We start from the raw sequence: 27,955 nt of genomic DNA on the forward strand, positions 1-27,955 counted from the left end.
ATTTTAACTCTACATTTGTCCTTTTTGTTTGCTTTAAAGCAGCCTTTTAAAGCTTGAGTGTGGACCAGACGTCATAAAGTACTTAATTTAAATTTGACGTGTAATATTAGTGTGTTTATGTATTAATACCATTTGTATTTGTATTTCTACTTACAATGTAAACAGTATTTTTCAACAATATAAACCCTCCCAGTAAACAAGGAGCGTCCCTGGACGTTCAGAATAGGTCTAAAAGTAGTCTGTCCGTCAAGGACATATTTTAAACGTCAGTGGACGTCCAAACTCCATCTTAATAAGTTAGTTAAGTGGTGACCAATCGATAACGTCAGTGGACGTCCAAAACGCGTTTTATACAAGTAATTTATTTCGGGACCAATTAACAACGTCAATGGACGTCCAAAATACGTCTAATAGTCGTCTTTTCAATGTCTGTGTTTGGACGTCTTTTCAACTTTCATTTTCAACCTTAAGAGAACGTTGTTTAGACGATAGTCGTTACGTTATTTCAACGTTGAATCAACGGCTAATTGTTTACTGGGCTAGGTCTTTTTAATCAAGTCATTGCTGATGAACCTAATGTATCTAATATGAAGAGTATGAATATCATCATTAACTGCGACCTTGGACGACAGAATAGAATTATAAAATATATTTCGCATTCCTCACGATGTTGTTTCATGGGCGGACCCCACGCTACATAGTTGTTGCCACTTTAAGAGACGGGGTGCCTTGAAACCGCCGAGTTCCATGTTTGTATCTTGAAATTGAGAGCTGAGCTTGAACTCCATGTTGTTACAAAGTTTTATCATCAAGTTATTTTTTTAGTTTTGTTTTTTCATTCTTCAGGTTTCTTTTAGCTACGTCACAGTAATGAGCGCGTGAGAGTCGCAGGAGTTTACTATGCACTGGAGGAAGTAACTGGGAGTTTGTGGGCAGTTTTCTAGTGCTGCGTTCAGAAGTAGTTTTTAAAAGGTTTAAAAAAAAAAAAAAGCTTTCTGGACTTGTTGGCTTTTAAGGATCTAATGGAGCTCCCGTCCTCGTCGATAATCACGCAAGTGAGCCGGGACGAAGAGGCGAGCGCTCCGCTGCGGGAGAAAGGTGAGCTGGAGCTGGGTGAAGTTTGAAAAGTAGGCGGCAGACACATGTGAGAGAGAGACAGGCTGAATGTAGTTGAATTCACCTTTCCACCTTAAATGATGCCGCTGTTTCATTAGGGCGCCACGGAGGCCCTGAAGCTGCTGCGGTGTAATTTAAGGTAGAACGGGAAATTCGAGGAAGCTGACACCTCTGGTCTTGTGTGTGTTACTTTTACAAATTCACATTTTGATAAAACATTGGGATAAATCAGATTTGTGTCATTCCTGGGTGAAAATTAATAGCTTTTGCTGGAGGGAACCTAAATATTCTACTGTTTAATACACGGTGTACTGTCTGAAGTGTCTTTTTCGTGGATTACTGTTTATACTCCACTCTTTAAGAGGAGGCCATACCTTTGTGGTGCATTAAAGGAACAGACTTGTACTTTATGCACTGAGGATCACTGAAAACTTTACATTATACAAGGGCTTTTTACTTAACTGAAGTGAGGGAAAAGTCTGTTCTTTTTAAAGAAATGGACCTTGGGCTGTTATTTAGTTAAAGGCCCCTTCCTGTGAAAATCCCATTCTTATTCTATTTATAACAAGGGGTATTTTTATGCGCTTGAAAACATATCATAAGTGAAATAAGAGGTCAGCACTGTAGCAGAGTGTGTTTGTTTTGAAACTGCACTGCTCTCAAACGGGCGGATTCAGACAGCCAGTTTTTCGTATGTCACAATTCTAATTAACCAATCCCGTTAGTTTGCAGGGCATTGCTTTTTAATTTTAGAGAGGCAAGAGCTTACTGCACATTAATAGACCACCATTGAGTGAAGGCGCGTCGATCTGTGATTAATACTCTGGGCTCAGCACTGCGGAAACTGTACTGTGTACTTTTGGTGGAGGGTTGGAAATCACCCCCCTTCCCTTTTGATTTCAGGACACTGCTGTAAAATCAACTACACTCTGCCTTTTTAGGGGGGGTCCAGGAAGAGAACACCAGCTGGATTTTACCTAGTGTTTCTTTAAAAGTTTGTGTTCTCGCAGGTTTATCACTTTCCAACCTTTCCATCGTCATCTGGTCTTTTCTTACGTATTGGAACATTTTGTTCTTACGTATTACCTTCAGATATTAGTTAAAAGCTGTGTTTTTTTTGGAGCTGACTTTTTTCCAGGATCTGGCCCCTTGTTAAATGAAGTTGGTAGGTGTTAACCTTTTGAGTGATGAACCACTGCTCAAAAATATACCTTTCAGTGCAAGTTAATAAGCTGCAGTTGATTATTTGCATTCTAAATACATCTCTGTGGCATGTAGTTTAGTTTAATTTAGTTTCTTTGGTTTGGTTTGGTTTGGTAGTAGGCCTCCCTGTCACCCCGTTTAGTGCCGCTTTCCTGGACATGGATTAAGCCCAGTCTGGGACTGAATTGTAATGGCAGTGGTGATTCACCCCTAGAAATCCTCCTCTATTTTTTTAGTTTTAACTCGTGTTTATTGGAAACCCAAGCAGTTTTTACTCAGTTGGCTCCATCAGGTGTGTTGTACTGAGGTGTCTAAGATAGAGGTGATAATATAAAGCTAGTAGGATTGCGTGTTTACAGCAGGTCAAAGGCTGTTTATTGTGTGAATGTAGTGTAATTGCAGGGCTTCTTTTCTGCATGCGTATTTGTTCCGTTTTTTTTCCCCAGTCTGGTTTCATTGTAAAAACCCACCTCAATCAACTCATCTGTGGCAGTGTGGTGTAAATGGAGGATTCTTCTTATCTTACCTTATCTGCTCTGTGATGTAAACACACTGCTGGAATGCTTTAAACTGCTTTAGACATCCCTTGGTAAATGGTTAACGGTTTCCTTTTTTTTAATTACAATTTAAAGTTTGATGTTGGTGTTCAAGCAAAGGACGTTTTGAAAGATGACACTGAACAGGGTTAATGACGTCGCCCGTACTGTTCACATTTTAATATAGAAGCAATGCTCAGCTATGGATCGTTTTAAATTAATTGTGTAAAAATGATTAACAATAAACCCTTAGGTGGTCGTACTGTTATACAACGTAAGGCTCATTCGTAGTCAAATGTGTAGTAAATACTGTAAAAAGTATTGTATATGTTGATATTATGTGTAATACGTATACCCAGCCCTCCTTCCACAGCGGGTTTCATTCCCACCCTTGGCTGAAACACTACACTATACCGTGTCCATGGGCTAGACTCCTAACATTACAGGATGCACTGGAACCGACTGGAATTGTAGACAGTGTACATCGTAGTACTCCTAGCCCTGTTTGGTGAAGCTCCTCAGGTTACAAGTCCATTTAGGAATTTACGAAGAGCTTGTGTCATGTTGCCATCTACTTTTGTCAGAATCTGCAGCTCAGGGCGTTTTCACAGTTTCACATTTACAAGTGGACGCAGTCTGCTTAGTCATGGTTTCATTTTTAATATGTGAACATGTCAAAGACCTCTGTAAACTGATGTGCTCTTTCATATAAATATAATGTACATTATATACTTAATTAGTACTGTTGCTTTCCCTAAAAAAACTATTTATATCCAAATAAATAAAAGTATCCATTAATTCCATTGGAAGTTAATTTAAAGCAATTTTATTCTCTTCTGCTTGTAGATTTATATGAAATGAATTACAGCAGTGTAAATATACGACCTGATGTTCAGGGCTAAAGAGCTGGGGTCTGAGTTTGGAAGGGACTAGGGAGAAGAAGAATGGGTGATCAGTGCTGAAGTGAACAGTAAGGGAATTATTCCATTTTGAAGTCTACAGTGAACACAAGGAGAGCTTTAACAGAACTCAATAAGACTCAGTTAAAAAAGACCTGTATGTCAAAACATCCTAAGAATAACACCAATGGAATGTTGCCAGGTCAAGAAATGATTTTCTAACTAAAACACTGAAAGGTGGATATGAGTTGTACAGTGGTGGCCTGCAGGGTGTTGCTCCATCATGGACTTTTTATCCACAACTGAAGTGCCCTTAGGGCGGCACATTGGCACAACATGTAGTGTCGCTGTCAGCTCCAGGGTCCTGGGGTTGTGGGTTCAAGCCTCACTTTGGGTGACTGACTGTGAGGAGTTTGGTGTGTGGGTGTGTTCTCCCTGTGGGTTTCCTCCGGGTTCCTCCCACTGTTGGGGGGGGGGGATAATAATATATAGACACTTGAGTCACCTGTCAACTTATATATATACGTGTGTGTGTGTGTGTTGCCCTGCAAAGGACTGGTGCCCCCTTCAGGGTTTGTTCCTAGTGATTCCAGGTAGGCTCCGGACCCACCGCAACCCTGAATTGGATAATGGTTACAGACAATGAATGAATGAAGTGCACTTTAGCAAGACACCTAACCCCTACTGCTCCCTGGGTGCTATAGCTGGCTGCAACATCATTGCTACGGGGCTAGAGAGGACCAGCATGTTTTTCTAAATCTTAACTTGGCTCATCTTTCTGTAGAAATTTGTGTTTTTTATATTTATATATATTTAGTCATAGTATGCACTTGTGAATATAAGAGCTGACTGGTGTTGCACGGTATACCCGTACTAGAAAAGCATCTAAATACTTGTCGGTACAATGCCCCATATAATTAGTACTGGTACTTTAAGAAGGAGTCTTTTAAAATAAGAGCGGTATTTCCACCGAGTGCCACAGGGGGGCAGTGTGGGTCCCGCAGCGCTTTGCCTCCTCTCCGTCCGTTAATGAATGCTGCTAGTTTTAGCAATTTTTCAGACCATTTCAGTTATTTAAAAAACAAAAATCCCAACTCACTCCAACGACTTTCTGTACAAACCTTAGCTACTTTTTATTGAAGAGAATCACAGGTAGCACGACTCCTCAGAACACCGGGACTGACCGCGAGCGGGAGACACAGCTCTCTCTCCGCAGCTTCTCTGCTCCCAGAGACAGAGCTCCGGGAGACACTGCTCCCTCGACCCGGCTCGTCTGCACACTCGGTCCGCACGGCAGCTCACACAGATCAGAATGAGCAGCAAGTGCTGCCAAAGACACGTTTGCTAACTTTTATGTTGAATCTATTCCTTTTTTCTGAACTGAGATCACAGAATTGATTGAGGCGTTCAGCTTTATTCAGACAGTAAACACGTCTTATGAATGTATGACATGGGACTGAAGGCGAGATCGGACCCAGAAATGGTGAACGGTCACGTATCGCGTCACACTGAACAAACAGATTCCAGCGATTTTGCCGACCGCCCTCAGCTTGTAGAGAAAGTACAAGTTGTAGGCTTTTGCGATGGTATTGGTTCAGTATCGGTATCGCGATATTTAGGCAGGTATCGTATCGAAAGTCATAATTCTGGTATCTCTCTGTATAATGCTTATATTTTAAAAGTACCTTACAGAACAAAGCCTTACAGTAAAGCTGTTGTAGTATAATGTCTTGGGCAGTAAGCAGAATATCAATGATCCGGTCGTGTTATACATGACTATGAACGAGCTTTTAAATGACTCTTGAGGTGTCGGATTCCTCACAGAACTGCGGTATACAGTTTGCTTTCAGCTCTTTTTGCATTTTACATCAAAGAACTTTGAAAGATGTTATAAACAAATGATTTTAATCTTGATACATCCTTCACGCACCCATCCAAGCTCTAATATAAAGGCTTTGTTTCTTCATTTTCCTACGGGCACTGAAATAGCAGACTCTTTCTGCATCTTGTGATTTGCTTAGGGAGAGTGATATGAGGTTTTGAAATTTGAATGATGGTTTTTAGCTCGTTTAAATGTCAGTGCTATGAACCTGTGGCAACACCAGAGCACATACTAGGACAGAAAACACTGGCTAGGTTTACGTACCTGCTAAAACAATGCACTGGGTTTTTAATTTTTTTGTCGTTTAGAATGAATGAGGCACTGTTCAATAAGTACAGGGCATTTGTGTGATGGGCAGTGATTAGAAGATTCAGACAGATACATATTTTATTTTAGCACCTGTTTATTACGTGTTGCTCATACCTCAGATATAAATAATCAGCTGTGAGATGGTCTTTTGAAAAAGGCATTAATCAGGAACCTATGAAAGGAAGGGTGCCCATCCATCGCAGGGCGTCAGACACTTAGCAACCTGCGTTTGTTTAGTTTAAAACAGAAAGAGAGTCAGATACAAAGATCTCACAAATGCATGTGGCAACAGTCCATTTCAGTTTCACTATGTGATCTCAAATGAACACGTGAATGCATGATGCTGCGGTGGTGTTTGTAACGATATTAAACGGTTGTAAGTTTATTTACACACAGTTTTACACAGTAAACGTAAAAATAAACCTACACACTTCACATCAGCGTTAATATTTCTCCAGACAGGTAGTGGTTGTTCTTTTAAGATGCTGTATTCCCATGTGATTATAAAAGTAAGAATAAGCCAAAACAGTGATGTATTGAAGTTGATTTAGATTTGTCAAAATGATCAGGAGTATTACCAATCTACTAGTATCCCTAATTTTATTAATTAATTAATTATTAACTTATTTTAGCTACAGAATACTCAGCTAAAAAGTGCGGTTAGAAGTTGGAATAAGTTGCCTCTGGCTTCTGTGATCCATTAAGTATATTTTAAGTTTGATGAACGTGAAATGGGCGGCACGGTGGCGCAGCAGGTGGTGTCGCAGTCACACAGCTCCAGGGGCCTGGAGGTTGTGGGTTCGATTCCCGCTCCGGGTGACTGTCTGTGAGGAGTTGGTGTGTTCTCCCCGTGTCCGCGTGGGTTTCCTCCGGGTGCTCCGGTATCCTCCCACAGTCCAAAAAAAAAAACACACGTTGCAGGTGGATTGGCGACTCGAAAGTGTCCGTAGGTGTGTGTGTGTGTGTGTGTGTTGCCCTGTGAAGGACTGGCGCCCCCTCCAGGGTGTATTCCCGCCTTGCGCCCAATGATTCCAGGTAGGCTCTGGACCCACCGCGACCCTAAATTGGATAAGGGTTGCAGATAATGGATGGATGGATGGATGAATGTGAAATTTCAAGTGGCTACCAACCCTGCAGGGGTTAACAAAATTAAATGTTGAGATTGAGAACTGCTGCAGGAACAGCTGGTGGTTCTGATGCAGTTAACGCTCTCCTATGCACCTGCAATGTGCTCATATCTGTGATGCATTGATGAAACTAATAAATGCTTAATTACCTCAGAATTGCATTCAAAACTCATAATTCTACTTGTAAATGCTTTCCTTTAAAACTTGTCACCTTTCTGTGAGTGTCTCATAAATCGTTCACCTGGCAGGACTCGCATATCTCACAGCAGCATCACTCTCTGCTTGTTTTTACTTGCTGAAACGCTCCTGAGGAATGTTTGGATTTCAGGTATTGTCCAGAATACCTCAAGACTCGCTCATTTTATTTCATATTTCCATATGTGACTGTTACAGCAGATCCTGGAATGCTGTCTGAAGTGAGTTGAGGTGGATGTGTCCCTCCAATTAAAACTTTTATTTGCAGAACACTTGCAAAAATAGATTTGCTAACGTAATGGGAAAAAAGATGCTAAAATATCTTACAAGAAGTTGCATCACACATGGTTATCTGTGACGATCTTTTAAGTCTGAGTGTTTAAAAAAGCTGCATATTTTGACCAGAGCTGTCTCGGCACACTCTGGCGCACACACACACACACACACACACACACACACGAAGGGTTTTCAGCTAAAGCCGTATCAGATAACTCACATCAGCTCTGGCTTTACTCCTGGAGCCGCCCTCTAGGCTGTTGAAGGAAAACCTGTGGAATTCCACGTTACATAAGAGCGAGAGAAAGACCTACAGCAAGGAAAAAGGGCCCCTTAAATCTCGGCCTTTCAGTTTTTCAGCTACCGGGACCGCGTACTAGGCCAGACTCCACGACTGACCCTCTGCATCTGGCCGCTCGGTCACCCTGGACTCTCGAGGGCTTACGTAACTACATAATCTCCACTTTCAGGGCTTGCATTCTGAGCTGAAGACACTTAAGAAACTGGATAAACTGCTGGCACACACTTGTGTTTTAACATGAATGCTGTTTACAGAGGCCAAGCCTTCAGTGAGACACCTCAAAACAATGTCCAGCACCATGCTATACCCTCTGGGCAGAGTATCCAACCACCTGTTCTTCATTTTGTTGTTTTGTGGATATTTTTGGAAAGGCCGGGCCACTGAGTTCACGTTTGGTGGGGTCTCCGTGTTTGAGTTTGGTGATTAGACCATAATTCACTAAAAGTACTCGTGACTAGTGGTGGGCAATATGTTATATTATTATTATTATTATTATTATTATTATTATTATTATTACTATGTTACTATGCTTTTCTGAGCACATGGTGAACATGTTTAAAAACGTAACGAGTGCATAATAGGCAATATAATCACGTGATTTTTGAAACGTGGCACTTGTGTATTGTGAGAATATCAGGAGAAGTCTTTAAGCTTTGTGATGTCACTCACCCCATGCTAGTAGCATTGTGGCATTTGTTACTTTCACAGCCTGTTGGTAAAAGTGCATTAGAATTGTCTTTGCACTGTGGCTTTATCTCAGCATGCTGTTCCCAAGCTCGTACCTGCCTTGTTGTCGGAAACGTGATCTGGTAGGGGCGGCCCACGCTCTCTCGCCCGCCGCAGCTCTTACTTCACTTCCTGTTCCTATTTTGGTTTGGCCAGGCTGTGCACAGCGCGGGGTTATGGGCTGCATTCCAGCCTAAGGGTCCACAAGAGGGGGAGAGAGAGTGGGCTTAGAGAGGCCCCCAGAGGGATTCTTTAGCACTCAGAGTTCCATCCGAGCTGCTGAACTCTCTTTTTATACCACGCTCTGATTGTGTTGTGTTTCTTTTCTGGCACCATCCACTTTGTGTCATTAGTGTAGGAATGGATCTGACCTAATTTAGCTGGGTGGTGTTTTATTATGTACGGTTTGTACTAACAGTCCAATGTTTGATTTTTGTTTGATTTATTTATTTAAATTTTTGAAGAAATGCTGGATTAAACAAATCTAAGAAATATACAAAACAAACTACATCAAATACATAATTTCTTTTTTTTTTTATTTCTGTGAAATTACCATTGTTCTAAAAGCATTGCTGAGTAACTGTAGTATTATAAACTGATGAAAGTATAGGTGAGAGATGTATAGTTCTGGGGAAGTCTTTGGGACCAAATTAAATGCAGTTCATGTGTGAGCAGGTTGGATAAACCTGATTATTTCTGACTTCTCCTTTATGTCCCTAGCCACAGATTGGTTAAAATTGTATGCTTTTATTGAAATATTATCTAAGATTCAGGTCGACAGTCTCATGCTTTCTCACTGTCCCCAGAGAAAATAAAAATCAAACAGTCATCTTAAAGGCTAAGCACCACTTAATGGACCTCCACAATATTTCAGATTATTGTAGTTACTGACAGATATAAGTATGAATTAAAATGAAAATAGCAGTTTAATTTGCTTTAAAACTGACAATTTTATTAAATTGATGGAAAAACCAGAGCTCGCTACGGAAATTCTTGAACGCGACCGTGACGTCACTGGTGGACAACAGCCGAACAACGCCGCGGTAAAACACCGTTATGACTGACTGTTATGACAGTATCTAGCTAAATAACCAACATTATTCATGACAGTAGCCTAGCAATAAGCTAAACTCAAATGTAGAGGTACCGTTATTCTTGTAAATGTGATCGAAGTCGAACTCGAATTCATCCGACACTATAAACCTCCGTAATGCAGCTACGTAGCCGAGTATAATCTGAGCACCGAGTTTAGCGAGTCAAGCTAACGCTAACTAACACCAACTAAAACAGGCGAAGTGAGTGTCCTTACCCTGTTTACCTCCATGTTACAGAGGCTCTTGAACACCTTTCGTTGGTGTCCTTACATGCCCATATTGTTGGAAAAGCGCCAGTGAAATGAGCTACAGATAACGGAGTGAGCGGATGGTCCTTTCCAAAGTGCCCGTTTAAAGTGGACAAATTTAGTCCATTTTCTGGATATTGTGGGATCTTTGGGCCATTTGTTCACAGATGTCCCACTGTACATTGAATGATTGCAGCCAAAAACAACACACCTTTTCGTCATTTTTCATTATATTAAGTGCGACTTTTAGAGTTGTTGTCCACCATCTACGTCACAGGCAAGACGCCTATTAGAGTTTCAGAACACCGCTGGGGGGGGATTCTCACTAATTCTTCAATTAGTGAGAAATAACATGTTTTCTGACTATCAATAAACACAAGTTAGGAACTCAAATTCCACTGTATTTATTTGTTTGACACTTTCATAGAGCTGCTGCTTAGCCTTTAATGTCTCTGTGGTTCTCCTAGACCTCTATGAGATCAGAAAAACAAAGGAGATTTTAGCAAAAGTCTCCTGAGATAAAGACCTCAGCCGTCTCACATGTCTCCTCTTGAGTTTTAGTACAGATCTCAGTAAAGTCACAAACCGTGCTCAGGTTTACCGAATGCACTAAACCCTACTCTCTCTTATTTCTGCTTTATTCCCTTTATCTCTGTAGTGTCTCATTCTTTTTCTCCTAAAGAAATTTAGGAGAATCACCTTTTTGTCTCCTGAGACATTAGAGCGACCTATGAGCAATAACATTTTGAAAAGAGAAATATAATTTCATAGTGTTCACTGTTTAAATTATTTATATTTCTTGCTACTTTGTAAAAGGTCTTTTTCTGTTCCGTGTTAACTAATCATCCGAGTGAACCTGGCTTGCAGTTCGATGGCAGTGTCAGCAGTCCTGCCACCTCTCTGTCACCCAGGGGATGGCGTAAAACAAGTTGTCAGGTTGTAATAAGGGGATTGTGTGTCGCAGTTGTGAAGTCAGACATTTGGTGGCCTCTAGCTTTGGGGATCTAGACACTCCCAGAAACAACTTCAGATGAGCTACATTTAACTGTTCAGATTTAGCTGACTGACCTGGGTGGGGCAGCACAGGCCTCAGGGAAACCTGCAGCCTCATAATCTGCATCCACAACAACACCGTGTGTGTCCTCAGCTACAGAATGTTATCACACTCGCAGCAAAATATGTCCAATCTGGGTGAAGCTTAGGTTGTTAGCTTTCACCTTCTGATTATCTGAGTCACAATCACGGTTTGTATTGGTGAGAGCTATCTCAAAATACGTTATTACTGTGGGTTGGGGCTGCGCTGTCTGGCTGTATGAGCCTCATATCTGTGTGGGTCGAGTGAAGGGTGTTTGGTGCTGTGTTGGCTGTTTCTGATGGTGCTGGAGGTACCGAAATGTTTGAAAATAAAGCGACATAAGACAGTCGGGCATTGTTTGGAAGCAGCTAACAGGCGTTTGTGGTTTAGCAAATATTCCAGCAAACTTCAGTGAGCTCCCACAGCGCCCCCTCCCTGTGGCTCTCTTAAATGCACATGAATTAACTCTTCAGCCTTTTACTTAGAGACAGGACAGGAATTTGAAACACCACACACACGAATACTGAATGAATACTGCCCCCATTTTGAGATGCTATCCACATTTTTAGTTGGAGTAGTATACAGTATTACCGTTATACTGCCCAACTCCAGTGAGAGCACGTGACACGTCTCAGTGAACAGAGGGAAAAGAAAATACACACACAACCACAAATACTAAGGGAAGCAATAATAAAATAAAATGAAAACAATGTAAAAATGATTGATTAATGTAAACATATGCTTTTTTTGGGTTGGAATAAGGCAAATGTTTTTCCCAAGATGCTCCCTGTCTCTTTCCTTTCAACCGGACACACAACAAAGTTTTGTTTTTGCGCCACCGTTTATGGCCTGGATGGAGAGCTCTATATATACAGAGAATGCCATCATTAACTACTGTCAGCAGCTGCCTGCATGTTGCTATTTAAAACTCTGTGATGTGTAACACCAGAAGAGTGAACATGGAGGGGTGCGTGATGTTTCTGCACCGGCTCCTGTTCTTTCCTTCTCTCATGTTTTCCTCTTACTGTCTACACCTAGCAGCTAGGATTCAGACTGGCACTGTCCTGTCCTCTTATTCTCATGCTGAGGTCTGTCGGCTTCTGGACAGGACACGTGAGGTCCTCGATACGATATCTCTTCTCCTTTACAGACAGCTGAACGTTATGATCATTTAAAGCGAAAAGATGGTGTCAGTGAAAGGTTTCTATATATGTTTCACTGAGGTTGTGTCTGGTGATTAGGCTGACTTTTATTATGTAGGTCATGTCATAAGGGAGATAAATTCAATACACCTCTAAAGACTACTGGTCTATATTTAAATCAGAAAATACTACCTCATTAAACTGCCTTCTTTCCGTTCTGCAACGATAGCGCACCCTGTTTTGCAAGAACCCAACATCAGAATTATTGCAAAGTGCTTCTGACTGGCACGCTAACCTTTCATGCTGACAAGACCTCGTCCATCTTGGTTGCAGTCAACAGGATTTTGTCTTGCCAAACACCAGCACTCATCACCATTCTTCTTGCTTGCATGCTACCAGGGCACTGCTGTTTGCCCCTGAGCTGAACATAGGTCACTAATCGCGTGGACTTCCCGTAATGTCTCACTATTCACTCAACCCCTGTGTTCATCTGGTGCACTCACTGACAAATATCCTACGTATTAGCAAATAGCGCTAAGGTGTATGGGATTAGCGTGGCTCAGATATGGCCTGAACAAATGGAGATTAAATGTTGGGTTATTGTGGTAACACTGTAAATATAGGGAACGCTGTGCATGTTTGGGATCTTGTGGGTGTGGAAGGCATGTGTTTCCAATTAATGATCTCTTTTTCCAGAGCTCCGTCTTCTCAATCCCATGGCTGGTGTTTTCTTTCATTATTATAGCTTCCAAAAGGCTGTCCTTTTACATTTTTATAGCACGACAAAAGTATCTCACGTGAAATTTCAGGCAAAATGTTAGCGCTTAACAAAGGCCCAAAATAAAAAGATGAATTCCTCTCATCCTTCGGTCCACAATTTTACTTGTAATGCAAATTATAGTTGTGAAAAGCAGTAATTAACCAGAGTAGTTTAACATTTTAATGATGTTTCCCCCAAAAAATAAAGAATTAATTTAATCTGTTTTTTTAAATATGTACATTTCTCATTTTTATTTTTCTGTAAAAGTATCATCCATGTCATTTTTCCTTTTATTAATTTATTTTTTAAGAGCTCTGTTGGGAGGCAGTTCTGTTTCTTTTGAGACTTTGTTGCATTATCTGTTAAGAGGAAAAGGAAAAATTTATTTTAAATTAAATAATTAAAAGGATCTTATAGCAATATCAAGAAACATTTTGTCCTGTCTTTGTTCCGTAAATAGAGGCCAGTGTTGGTTAAAGTCCAACCTAGTGTATTTACCCATAATTAAACTGATTATATTTGCAGGAAGTATGTCATTTTATTGCACTTAAGTCCAGTATTTGTCACTGAAGAATGCACAACATTATTATTTGTTTTTCCCATTTCTACGCTGCCCCAAAGATCTGTAAAGAAATGACTCTTTATGCAGGCAGTGATATTAAACAGTGAAACTCACCAACTATGGCGCATCATGATGTAACGTAAATAGCATTTTTATGAATTCAAAACCATCAGTGTGTAAAATGACAACCAGAAAATATAAATCACTGCACAAACAGAGGGAACACTGTAGGGAATCACGGGGTCAGAACTAAAATCGTTGGGATGAGTCTCTGAATCTGTTGACAGTTTGCTTCTATGTTTCTTCGGGGCCAAGTTCTCGATAGGAATCACTCCTTTATACAATAAAAGGCATTGTTTTGATTTGTTCCAGCCACGTCCAGATTGATTAATTGTGTGGTTATGTTTGATGCAGAGGCTGTTAATCAATCTGCTGGGCTCCATGCCCCAACAACAGAATGGTAAATTAAAACCGAGGGGGAAAAACATTGCTTTTAATAATGTTTTTGGGATGTTTGATACAAAACTTTGAATGTCGGTAAATTACGTAAAATATTCCCACAAATAGTTGTGAATTGCTGATTGCTTATGGCGTAATTGGTGTATAGTTGACAGTTTCTACACTCCCTGCCTTCTAAAGATGTTCAAAGAGTTGGTGTTTTAAAGAGATCAGTCCAGGAGTAACCTAAAGGTATTTTTCTGTTTCCAGGTACTCCTGCACACACCGCGTCATCCTCTAAGAAGCCCCGCAGTCGTGGCTTTTTCCACAGTCTCTTCTGCTGTCTGTGCCATGACGAAACAGACCAACTGCCAGTCAATAACAACGCACCTCTCCTGGTGGAAGAGAATGGAACCATCTCAAAAGTAAGACTCGGCCTCGCCGTTTCATCCTACGTTTCGTCCTAAGAGTCTATCGTTTTTCTTAGTTCCGCCTCCCTCCCTGTGCTCAGATCTGAGGCTATGGGGCAGTCTGTGTTTAACACACTCAAGGGCCACATGATCAGAGATGTCAGTGAGGAAACCAAAATGTGTGCTTTGCGCAAGCCTTTTCCTGTTTACATCCTCATGCTCAATGGCCAATAACATGAATACCATGGTGCTGGTCATCAGTCATATTTGTGGGACTAAATCAACATGCTGCATTTTCCACTGTCTGCCCAGTGAATGGAATAAAAAAAAAAAACACCCTTTTCGCATCACGCAGTTTAAAAAATACCTTCTAACTAAATGTATGTTTAAAGGTAAAGAGAATTATTTATTAAGCAGGTGAGCAATATGTTAACGTCTTCGCACATAATACAAAGCCACCCACGGTTCAATAGAACCTCATTCTTGGAAAACAACATGGCAGTTAGCAGCTACTCGCAGATCAGGTGGTCAAGACTTTCTCAGGTGTCAGTTTCATATTTATGCCTTACTTCAGCTTTTTATAGTGATTTGATATTCCAGGAGTTATTTGTCACGTCTCTGAAGCCCCAAAAATAAATTGGTAGGTCTCCTGAAGGCGGTCTGAGTGCCGGAATCAGTGTGGCTCTGCTCCTCCTGTCATGTCAACTTGTGCGCTGCTGCTATCATCTCAGGCAGCCTGCGGGCTCAGCGAATCCACACACTCCTGCGAGTCCCCCCTGCAGGCAGACACAGCACACCCCTGTCCAGTGCACGCTTTACGGAGAGAACGAACCTGTTGCAGAATGTCTGGAGTGTTTTACAGCCTCTGAGCTGTGCAAGTCCTTTGGGGAAAAGAGAGTTTTTTTTTGTGGAGACCAACATCACCAAGTACCTGGAATCCTTCTGCCTTTTTTGGAAGCAAGGGTATTGAAGCGAAAATGCCTGCTGAACTTTTTGACCCTTCTAAAGTCACACAGCAGGGATATCCTAAGGAGGAGAAGGAGTTGTTGGGAATTGTCACTGAATCCAATATGATTTCTGCAGAGACGTCTGTTGATTTCACAGTGCACCAGACCATATCTGGACTAATGCCGGCGGATGGAGGTTATGCTGAGAATGGACAGTTTAATGGAGAGTTATTAGAGCAGCAAGACAGATTTGATTCTTCAGAGAGCAGTAGTCTGTCTGACTACAACTTGGAGCACAGTGAGTCTTTTTCAATAAGCAGAACTTTTGACTGTTTAGAAGAACAGACCTTTAAACATAGCATGGAATCTGAAGTCAACGAACAAACTCAAACTGCTGAATATGACACAGAACCGTTTACTGGTTCTGAAGCTTTGCCTGATTTTTGGGAGCAGGTAAATACAGAGGTGCCTGAGTTCGCTTCTGACGACTTTGACACGCTTTATGAGAGTAAAGCAGAATCTGAGGAGCCTTTAGAACAGTGCTGTAAATCTGAAGCTTCTGAAGAAATCGTTGTTTCAGATTTGGACGAAAGCGACAGCACACACGATGAATACACACTGTCGGAACTGGACTCGCAACCCTGTGAATACTTCGAACAATGCGGACATAACAACCAAAACATGCTCTCTGAATGCCATACCGCACATTTTGAATCCTCTGAAATGTGCCAGGCCTCTGAAGAAGGCTCTGCTCTTGAAGAGATTTTCAACTCCAGCGATCTGTCTGTAAACGACATTATGCTGGAACAATGCTCGAGTTGTGGGAAATACTTTGAGAAATGTGAAATTCCTGAACAGTGCGATTCCTCTGAGCCTACTGACACTTCTGAGACCCCAGAACAAAGCAGACCTGTTGTAAAGTGCTTGGAATTTGGTGAGAGTTCTGGAACCATATTTCAAACCTCTGAATTCTCCCGAGAAACCACTCCCATTCAAAACAAGACACGAGACGATAGAAAATTGACAGATTTTGATGTGATGTTTTCTGGATCGATGGAAATGTTTGAGGCCCGATGGCTCTCCCAGTTCCTTGATAATCAGCAACAACAAAATAACTTTACAGACCAAGAAGACGTCAGTGTGGCAGTCACTGAGCCACATGATGAGTTACCCAATAGTGAAAGTAACAGTGATTGTGAATCTGTAATCGAAGATTCGGACGGTTCCTGTAAGCAGAGGGTGCTTTGCAGTGAGTGTGAAAGGAAAGAAAATGAGGGGTTTCATTATAACGAACCCACTCAGCTCTTCACACCTTATGACACTAACTCTGGAGATTTCGTACTTGGCTCTGGGGGCAGAACTGGGGAATCTGGGGTTAAACCAGGGCTGCTGGATGAATCCAGCGAGGAGGAGTACGCTGATTGTATTGATAGCAAAAGCCAAGGAAGCTCTGAAACAGATGAGTCTTTTAAAAGTTTTGTTGATGAACCAGAGAGTTTTGAAATCTGTTCTGATCGGTCTGATGACAGCAAACCTTTGCACAATGTCTCTGAGGAAGACAGAGCTTATGAACATTACACTGTTCACAGCCAAGAATCGTATGACCTGTGTGATGGTGCTGATGATGGCTGTGACCAGTATATACAAGACTCTCATGAACATAGCTCTGAACAGCAGGTCGGAGAAAAGGAAACTTATAAAACATATGCAGAGGCACTCTCTTCTGGACTGTTTGTAAAAAGTGATAGTAGTCATGATACTTTCACTGAACACACGGAGACCAATGTAGATGAAGGTTATCATGCTGTAGAAAGCTGGAGCAATGAAGTCCTCCATGAAGAAGCAGGGGTCATTGAACCCCTTGAGGAAGTTGCAGGTGGAGAAGCTGATGAACTTCCTGATAACGCTGAAGACACTTATGAGGATTTGTCGGGAGATAACTCTCTATTGGAATGCAGTGATAGTGAAGACGATAGTGAATGCGTTAATGGGACAGATGCCTCAGTTGATGCCTTAGATTTGTGTTCTGTTCAAAGTACATGTCACGAACATGAAATCACTGCCTATGAAACACATGCAGAAACCGAGGTCTCGGAAAATTTCACAGAGGATGCAACAGAATTCATTCCTGAGATGGGGCCGGAAGAGAATGAGGATAAGGCACACCAGCTTGATTTCATCGATGAGAGTCCTGTGAGGGAAGACTGTGAGGTTGATGAAGGCATTGATGATGTGGAAGGGGCTCACAAACCATGCTGTGGAGAGATTGAAACGTCAGAAGACGACGAGGCTTCTATATTTGCGTTAGAAGGTGTAGTGGAATATGTCGAAGAGCACAGTTTGTTAAATGAGAATAAAAATGCGCAGAATGGATCTCAAGACATCTTGATGATGGAGAATGACATTGAAACGCACTCAGAACAAAGTAAAGACTGTCTCGATCCTTTTGCCGGCTTGATAAGTGAAACAGAAACATCAGATGATTTTCAAACGTCAAATGAGTGCAGTGACAACATGCAGGACTTAATTCACCAAGTTTCAAGAATCAAAACCACAGAGCATGAAGAGGAAAATCTGTTTAAGCTAGCCACTCAAAACACAACCTCTGAAGAGGAGGAGGACTCCTACGAGGACAGTGAGGCATCTGATGACGAGGAGTACCCGGAATCTTGCGATTGTGAATTCTGTGTGCCGCCTGATGAGCAGGTATGGGGCTCGAGTCCATACTGTAAACAAGGTGGTGCGGCTTCATCGCAGCTGTCATTTTAAAGCATGTTATGTAAGAATTGTTGTGGCTTTCACTCGCACAGTGAAGTTGCAAAGGTTTGTCGTGCCCCGAAGACGGTTTTATGTTCTGGTGCAGCTTTGTGACGACCTTGTTGAATGTCGATGGTAATAAAAATGACATCTGGAAAGCTGCAACAACACTTAAATATGGATAGTGACTTCCCACACTGGAGCTCTTATTCCATGCCATATGGCTTCTTATTTAAATCAAAGCTTTCAAAACATGAGCCACGGTCATCTTCCAACTCTGTAATAAACTCATCTGAAGTGAGCTCTTGTGTTGTTTGCGGTAGTAAATATCCTCCTTTGGGAAGAGGATAAGCCTTAGGCTTTGTGTTTTGTTTCAGTCATCAGCCCTGTATGCACTTGGTACTTTTTGATCAAGAATCGTCTGGCCCACTGCCTTGTAATCCCACCCTAGCAGCACGGTCACACGATCTGGCTGCGGAATGCAGCCAGTCATAATGCTTCCTTATGCCCCCTCATGGCCACTCACTTTCATAACCTAGTTCCCTTACTCATAAAGCTGGATTTTTCCACTGGCACAGCAGGGCTGCGTTAGCTCACGTATAATTTACATTGATAATGACCTAACCCAACTTGCGGTGTGTGTTCTGTTTAACAGCTTGGCTTTGGTTTGTATTGTATCCTTAGGTTACATGCACAAGTGTGATGTTAAAACTATACAGTCAATATTCTGGATGATATGTTGTATCAAGAAAGATCTTCCTTGACAAGGTCACGTTGTATATTTGTTCATAGGTGCCAGCCAAGCCGCTTCTACCCCAGATAAAGTCTAAAGACGTAGGAAAGATCTGTGTAGTGATTGATCTGGATGAAACACTAGTACACAGTTCATTCAAGGTAAGCTAAAGATGTTCCCTTCCTGTTGTGCTTCATCGGTGAGTGTCTAACATTTTCACCGTATTATGCAATCGCTGCAGGAATATAACTTACTCTTCGTAAATAATGTGAGGAACGTGTGTAAGACAGATAGTCAACTTTGTCAAAGAACACGCTACTTCCTGCACAGCAACACTACGTATTTGGTAACCAGGGGCACAGCAGGGGAGCACACTTCAAAAATCACCAAGCTCCTCAGTATGGACTTGGCGCTGGTCAAATAACAGACACATGATCGTTTGCATGCTGCTTGTAGGGACAGTGCCATATGTGCATGAATGATGTTCAAAATGACACTTGATCAGTCGCAAACTTTAAAAGTGGTTTACAGATTTGCCCATGAATAGAGAATGTTTGGAATTGGAGGTGCCATTATTTTCTGGGGCAGGTCTGGGGTTTAACACTTTCACACTGTAATGTTAATAATAATAATAATAATAATGGTAATATAGAGTAAGGTACAATTATGTTCCCTAACTAATTGTTCAGAAACGTTCCCTCGAGGGTACAGCCACAGAGACAGATGCATCAGATGTTCTTAGAGAGGCAAATGTTCTAAAAATGCAGGTTTAACAAACAGGAGTCAAAACTAATTTAGACCAGAACACGCATTAAAGGGGATATATTATGAAAAACTCACTTTCTGAGTGCTTTTGTATTTCCACTTGGGTTTGGTGGTTGTGTTCCACCTGGGTGTGGTGTCAGGAATCATATGTTCTACGAGCCGTTTGGACGGCTCCCTTATTGTGACTTCACACTAGGGAAATCTACATAGATCCACCCTGGCATTCTTGAAGGTGTTTGTGCAGGCCGAGCCGGACCGCCCTATGATGTTTGTAAACTGTCTACTACTCGTTTAAACGTCCCCAAACACACCAGCACAGTTTAGAAGTTGCTTGCCACCTTAAAAAAAATGATGTAATTATTCCCAAGTGCTAAGTTCTTCGAAATTTCAGTTCCACCTTAAATGCCGCCACTATATAAGGTTTTGTTGAACACCGTAAACAGCATCATTTAAGGTGACACAAAGCTGGAGAATAAACAGCTACGTATGCTTCCTTTCTTCTATTCCACCTTAAGGACTACAACTGCTACAGAATCAGACAAATGCATGGGATGGGTGGGGCTTAGCCAGCATCAGCTCATTTGCATAAAAGCGACAGAGCCCTTAAACAGCTAAATTCTGAAAGGGACTAAAACTGGGGAGAACAGAGCTGGTGAGATCTCATTATGTGAGTGATTTTGTGCAAAGAGCTTCATGAACATGTTTCGTAGCCCATAGACCTACTCTAACTTGTTTAAAAAGAGGTATAATATGTCCCCTTTTAAATTTGCCCCTTCTGAAGATTTATTTAGTCTGATTATTTTTCCTGCAAATCTAAACAGATGAATAACACGCTGTTGCAGTTGCTGTAATAAATAGAAGCAGGAACGTGCCTTGTAGCTAGCAGTCTGGACCAAAAGGAAACCTATCTGCGCTGCTCGGGGAGTTTAGATGGTCTGTCAATTTGTGCCAAAGCAGTCTCCAGTGAGTCCAGTGCATAGAGCTGACAGCTACACACTGATTTATGACTTGATGAGGAAAAAATAAATTCCATTCCAAAAATTTTCCAGTGTTGAGTGTTGGAGGAAAACAGTCGGTTGTTTGAACGGTTTACTGCTTTTTACTAAGCTTCCTGCTAATTATCAAATGAGTTTAAAATGTAAAAAAGCAGTGGGGAAGATCCAGTCATCTGGGTTTGACTCTGTGTTGAAATGCTTTTTTTTTTTTTCCTCCCTCAGCTGAGTAGAAATACATTACATCAGCAGGCAATTATGTGAGGCACAATGAAAAACAGACGGAAGTAAAAGGTTGTGTTTTGTGGGAATGCTGACACAAATACACAGTGTAAGAGATTACAATAAAAATAGTGTTTCCAGACGCACCTCTCTTACAAAATCACACTTATATTTTACTTGCATTCACCTTTTTTTAAATTTTTTTAAGGCTGAAGTCAGGGAGATTTGAGGCTGGGTCATTAAATGTTACTTCATGGTCTATGAATGTAGGCTGTGGTGTCCTCCTCCTCAGTAGCACATACTCAGGATTAACATTTGAGATGCGTGTTTAAAGGGCTGTAAATGCTGACTGACTGGTTATGAGAATGCGGGGTATGGTCCACTCAGGATGATTCATGCAGTATGCTCATGTGCGTTTGTTACACACACGTTTCAAATATTGCAGATTTGATTTTCCACTACCTCCACAGATTTGATTTTCCACTACCTCCACAGATTTGATTTGGCTGATCTTTGAAAATGAATGCCTAGCAAGCTGTTCAGATACGTTCTGTAATGGCTGATGTCAGAGAATAGGGCTTTAATCGGTCTTAAATATGGCTTGTGGTCAATAACGTGAGAAATCAGTCTGATTTTAAAACCTCTTTCAAGGTAGTGACAGTAGAGAGAAAAAGTATTAAAGTGTGGGGAGATACAGGATCAAATCTAGAGTCTACCACTACAAACTGGGAGTGAAGTCGTGTGAAATCCGAGCCTGTCACATTTAAAGATGGACGTCCAGTCAGGTCCCGTCATGGTCATAAAATCCCTTCAAGCTCCGAGAGTGGAACTACCTTGAGACTGTGCTCTAACATTGATCTTTTCAGTTTAAAAATATGATTGATCCTCGTGTGTGTTAGGGACTGGCCAATAAAATGAGCCAAAGTTGGCAGTGCATTTTATAGTCAATACCAATTGCGACGTTGTAGACTAAGTGACAGTAATTAGCTTATTTACCCCGATATGAGGCACTTCCAGTTTTACTCTGACAGCAGTACAGGCTGAAAAGTAGCCGCCTTATTCTCCCTTGGGTGTAGTGTATTAAGTTTGTTTCAGTCACCGTGTGACATCAGGGCAGTGTTAAATACCAGAAACCTTTGTTTTTGTGAATGAAACAAATCAAAAATAGGGAAAATTCCACTGTTCATTTAACTATTGCAGCATATTGACAGTATTATGGGTTATCAGTTATTATCCACCTAAAATATTACTGACGTTTACATTGTATTAATTTCACCATTGTCCTGAGATGGATATTGTTTTCTTTTCTTTTCCCAGCCTGTGAACAATGCTGATTTTATTATTCCAGTGGAAATTGACGGGGCAGTACACCAGGTGAGGTTGTTGCATTTCTTTACCAGGATTTAGTGCTTTCATTGTATAGACAGAGATAAAGTAGTACTAGTCTTATTTGTAATGGCAGTGTGCCACGAAGGGTGTCTTCATTCCTTAGTCTTGAGTTTTTGTTGTGTTTATATATGTATTTCACACCGGTGCACTACCTGACAGCATCGTGGCCTACAGCGTTGATGGCTATGAGCAGCAGGGGGCTATTTCCGTGCCCTGACAAATCAAGGCAAGCCTGACTGGCTTCTCAGAACTGCCTGCCCATCAATCTGCCTGTGGGCTCATCCCCTGCTCACGGCCTGGCAGCTGGACACCAGGGCCCTTTAAAGGGCTGATCCGGACCCAGTCCAGCCAGCGGAACACCCGAGACTTCTTATTCACTCCGGCTTTGGCCTGGTTCAAGTAATCCAGGATAGGCTTGTGATGTCGGGAAAGCCTATTCGGGACGACTTGGTTCAGGAATGAGACCGCCAGCTTCATTAATGATTTTGGCTGACCAGGATGACTCTGTAAATTGAACCACTTTACGAGAGATCTTGAATGTGAGCGTATCGTTTGACGGCCCCATAAAGCTGATCTTGGAATGGAGTGCTGTATCAACATGGAGAGTAACGTCAAGCTCGTTCTTTGCTCATAAGTCACAGTCTCACTAACTTAAAGATGTTGGTTGACAAGGTTTAGTAGTGAAGGTCTCAGTTATATGTCAAACGGTTGTTTTGTTTTCTTTCTGGTCACAGGTGTATGTGCTGAAACGACCTCATGTCGATGAGTTCCTGAAACGGATGGGTGAATTATTTGAGTGTGTGTTATTCACTGCAAGCTTAGCCAAGGTGAGGAGATCTAATGGCACTCAAGCAACATTTATCAGATACTGTATGAGACACTTAATTAAACCAAACAAATGAAACCCTAAATGTCTAATAAATGTAGCTTGTTCATTTTTGTTCCATGATTTCTGTGCTCACTACCCTTGGGCTCTTTCTCTGCCTGCAGTACGCAGACCCAGTCTCGGATCTGCTGGATAAGTGGGGTGCCTTTCGCTGTCGTCTCTTTCGGGAATCCTGCGTGTTCCATCGTGGGAATTACGTTAAAGACCTAAGCCGTCTGGGCAGGGACCTCAATAAAGTCATCATTGTGGATAATTCACCAGCGTCGTACATCTTCCACCCAGACAACGCTGTACGTCCTTGTGTACTGGTTTTCTTTCAGTTTCTGTATTTAAGTCTTACCGCTCTACAAGGGGCACGCTAGCTGTCAGATAGGTGCTCCATGACGGCAGACATTGCATTCTTGTTAATATTTCATTGTGCATGTAAGCGTTCAGCAGATACTCTTCTCCGTATAAAATGTGGGGTTATTGTGAGAATCTAAATAATAATAGCCTTGTTCTATACATCTTGGATAAATTATATAATTATTCTAGATGTATTTACCTTTTCTAACTGGGGTTTGGGTTTCATTGACCTTGCATGTACTTGCTTGTTTTAACAGCTTCCATTAACACGTCTTTACGCTGTTGCTCCATCACCCATAGGTGCCTGTAGCCTCCTGGTTTGATGACATGTCTGACACGGAGCTGCTGGACCTGATCCCGTTCTTTGAGAGACTGAGTAAAGTGGATGATGTGTATGCTGTGCTCAAACAGCAGAGGACTAGCAGCTAGCACGATTCACGGAGCAGCTTTCACTATGGGGCCAGGGAGGCTGGTGGGTTCAGAGCGCCACTTCCCCCACTAACAGGATCAGCAGTCAGCTGGGTCCTCATCACCTACCCAGAATTCCATTCGCAGGATGTTTGACAGAAAAGTGGAATGAAACCTGTCATGGCTGATTGAACTGTGAAGGACTGCTTTATCGCACATTCTCTCTCTCACACACACACTCTCACACACAAAAAAAAGATATTTTATTGATTTTTAACACTGATGTGTGTTTCCTTCTTTGTAACTTTCTTCCAGTTTAAAGGCAAAGTAGTGGACTTCCTGTTTAAATGAACAGTCTGGAGTAACAGTTCATTCTCTTGAATTGGGAAAGACTTTTCTGGATGCCTGAGCTTCAGCACAGTAGCACAGAGTTATGGAGCATATTTAAAGAACAGCTCTGACATTTTGACCAGTGACTCCATGTTTCACCATATTGACACGCGGAGACGTTTGGAGGGATTTCTGGGAGTAAGATGGCAAAGCCGATTTTATTATATTTTTTTCCCTCTCCCCAGCCTTTAACAAGAGCCAAAAGCACTGAATATCTCTTTCAAATCAGGGTGTAGTGTAAAAAAAAAATCTCTGGCCTTGTAGAAGTCCACCACTATAATTATCGCTGATTGTTGTGTTGCAGCATTGGTGCCTTGATGAGACCATGTGAGATGATGATGATTATTATTATTATTTTTTTAAATAAGCTTGTCACTGTTCCTGTTTTTCTGTACGATATGGATTTTTGTTGGTAGACCTCTTCCAAAATGAGTGGAAGGGAAATGGTGTAGTGTGCCATTTTTGGGTAATTTTAGACCTCATTCTCAAGTAACGAATAGGTCGCCTGTACACAGATATCTGAAGAAATGTTGTGGCTGAAATCTGAAATCATTATTTAAAGAAATAATAATATTTTTCGTATTTTAGAAGCAGTAGCTGTTTTTTTGCTGGGATGTAAAGAGGATGTCATTTCTACACCGTGAACAATGGAAACATGAGATGATTAGGCAGAATGTCAGCGCTGTCCTTTTTAAACCCTCAATCCTGTAATGAGGATACCTCAAGTTGGAGCAAGGCAATGAATGTCGATCACGGAATATTGTGCTGCCTGCCTTTTTTTAAAATCTGGGACTTGACTTTGAAGAATCAAACACGTATTTTTATATTACCCCTCTTCGGTTAAGCAGTCATGTTCAGGTTCGCAGAGCTACGGATCTATGAAAGGGAAGCTGGCGAAGGTCCTCAGCTATCGAGGGTCAGGTTTTCACGCTATTGGGTCAACAAGCTAAAGCACCTTTTAAAGAAAATACACACCACATGCTTTATTTTTATCCCGCGAGGCCGAGGATTTACTGTAGCAAACTGTTTGAGGCCGCGAGTGTTTGTAGTCAAACACACTTCATCTTGTACTGTATACGCCGATGAGCTTTTATTACTCACATTAGTTGAGCATTCTGGAATTTAACCATATTTTTGTAGCAGAAGCACAAAATACTCCATGAGCCTTAACTGAGTTACAACTCAATTCACAAGTAAATAATGGAAAACCCTGCTTAGTGCAAGGCCTTTTGAATGTGTGGATTAACACTATGAGATGGACTGTTTTGTAAGTGCCAGTGTTGATGTCGGATGTGACGACCCTTAGATGGAGCAACAGAAAGAACAGTGGTGGTGTTGAGGATTATCGGTGGTTAAGCTGTGTAATGTTTTCTTTGTTCGTTGGCGACATGAGGGTAGAGCCGTGCCGTTCCTCCGCTTACGATAATGAACTTAGCGAAGTGCCAATGGAGTAAACGATTTTACTATTTAAAAAGTAGCAAGTAACATTTGGCTTTTGCTCATCATCTGTACACAAAGCTGTCCATATATATATATATATTTTTTTTTTCATATTATGGTAATGTTATTGAATGTACATTAATGCACTTAGAAATCCATTCACCTTACTTTGGGTTTAAGGTCATGTATTAGATTGTACTTTGAGAATATAACTATCAGGACAAGCAGTTTCTAGTGTTAATAGAAGGAAAAAGACAAGACGATGGGAAGAAAACAAAGTGCCGAATGCTCCTGTTGCAGCAGGTTGGCTACCTGGATGTTTCTATGAAATATATCTGGGTGGATGTGAAGTCCTCTCTGAAAATACCTGACTCTAATGCAGTGCCAGATATGTCCCTGAATCACATGTCTGACTTGGTACATTCTTGGAGGCCTCATCAATCTCAGAAAGACTTCTCACACTGGTACTCTTATGCAACCGGTGGCCTGGACCACTGCCCCCCCCCCCCCCCCCCCCCCCTTCACTTATATAATAGTCTGCTGTTAATACTGGATAATAAGCTTGTGCTTTTTTTTTATTTCCTTATAATGCAGAGGAGTGGCTCTTAACTATGCACTAATCAAAGAGTCTAAAGTCAGTCTGTGCTAGATTTGAGTTCCTGAAAGGAAGTGTAGGGTCTTCTCTCACTGCTTCCTCTGACTGCGGTGCTCTCTGTTGGGAGTCATCTGTTTTCCTTCTTGTTTAACTCAGCACTATCCTTATCTCTCTGTTGGATTCTGTTTGTCATGAGGTCATTGTAGAAAGAAATGTAATTAAGCAGTGTCTGCTGAGCTTACAGCCCTCTTCTACTGTGTCTCTTAATGACGCACTGCCTTGGAAATGGAATAGCCCCAGAGTTCCTGGACATAAGGTGTTGTAGAGTGCACATGATGTAGGGATGGCCACCTTCAAACCGTGAAGTGAACTCATTGGGTAGAAAGAGACAGTGTGTGTGTGTGTGTAAGGCATGAATAAGAGCAGTGGTCTAATACCTGACTACTGCTCTGTCAACGCTGGCCTTGTTAAAACACATCCTACACCAGCACTTTGAAGTGCTTTGAGTAGAAGCCCCTTCTCGAGATGAGCACTTTTATGCTAAGCACATACCTAACATGGCCTCTGAACTTGAGGTCAGGAGAAATGGCTCCCCCTAGGGTTCAGTTGAGTTTAAGGACTTTAAATGTTTACCAGCAGGGTTGTTGTTGTTGTTTTTTCTGTGCTTTAAATGGCTGTCATTCCCAGGGTTCATACCTAGTGTTTCTCTGGCTAACAGTGTCAGCATTCAAGGCACTGTGCAAATGTAACCAATTGTTTAATCAAATGCTGAATGTGCATGTCCACAATCAGAAGCCATAATCATGGGCTGCCAAACTTTAATATTTGTTATTGGCACACGTTTAACAACATTTTTATATTAAGCTTAGACCAGCTTTAAACGATAATCATCTGAAAGCACCCATCAGGAACGGTCACTACTGTCAAGTAGCAACAACAGAACACACTCCCATTAACATGTACTCTGGGAATGTACCTGGTTCTCTTACCTGTGCGATGCTCGGCTAGTGGTGGCTCTGCTAACGTTGCCATGTAGACAATTAGGGGTTTAAAGGGGAATTTCACAGATTTTTACATTTTATGCAATACGTGGATGTTCTTCTGTAAACAAAGTCATTCAGAGTCGTTAGGTGGTGGTGTACTGCAGAGAAACTAACTGACATCAGAGCGGTGCGGTGTCTACAACACACTGTATTCACAAACCAAACCTACCAGGGAACACTTTTTTTTTGAGGGGTGGGTTGGTGGGGTGCTGTTTCATCACACAATGCCCTGCATGTTTAGGTTATAACAGTGTCAACGCGGTCTGTTCCTCTTGAATACAGCATTTACCAAACCACTCTGAATGATTTTGTGCACAAATGCAGCAAACATCTGTGAAATTGACTTTTTTTTATTATTATTATTATTATTATTATTTTAACTAAATGAATAACATGATGTAATAATGTAAATAGCCTTGTCATTATTTTCACACACTCTGCCCTTTTTAAAAACAAACATAAACAACTGCCCCTTTGTTACACACAAACCAATCACAGTTGTTCTACACATTTGTCTGTCTGCTCATTTGCATATAGGGCAAACCAAAATTAGGCATTAATAGATATAGCTGTTCCTTTCTTTCTTTCTTTTTGTGATGGTTGAAATAGGAATGCCAAGTTAAATTAAGTCGACTGTAACCTAGATTTGAAACTAGTTTTTGTTATTATTAATTGTATTTTACTGTACTGAATGAGCTATATCATAAAAGAAGTGAAAAGAAATGATCTTTTGTTTTTTATTAT

At 41.4% G+C, this 27,955-nt stretch overlaps 1 protein-coding gene across 1 annotated transcript; it reads left to right on the forward strand.

Annotated features, from left to right (window-relative positions):
• Window positions 1-755: 755 nt before the first annotated feature.
• Window positions 756-27,917, forward strand: ctdsp1 (CTD (carboxy-terminal domain, RNA polymerase II, polypeptide A) small phosphatase 1). Its single transcript, XM_066686564.1, has 7 exons — window positions 756-1,098; window positions 14,160-14,314; window positions 18,796-18,897; window positions 22,033-22,089; window positions 22,839-22,931; window positions 23,095-23,280; window positions 23,636-27,917. The coding sequence occupies exons 1-7, from the start codon at window positions 1,023-1,025 to the stop codon at window positions 23,762-23,764; spliced, it is 798 nt and encodes a 265-aa protein (XP_066542661.1). The 5' UTR covers window positions 756-1,022; the 3' UTR covers window positions 23,765-27,917.
• The last annotated feature ends 38 nt before the right edge of the window (window positions 27,918-27,955 follow it).

The sequence above is a fragment of the Hoplias malabaricus genome, chromosome 12 (genome assembly GCF_029633855.1).
Source record: "Hoplias malabaricus isolate fHopMal1 chromosome 12, fHopMal1.hap1, whole genome shotgun sequence".
NCBI classification, from domain to species: Eukaryota; Metazoa; Chordata; class Actinopteri; order Characiformes; family Erythrinidae; genus Hoplias; species Hoplias malabaricus.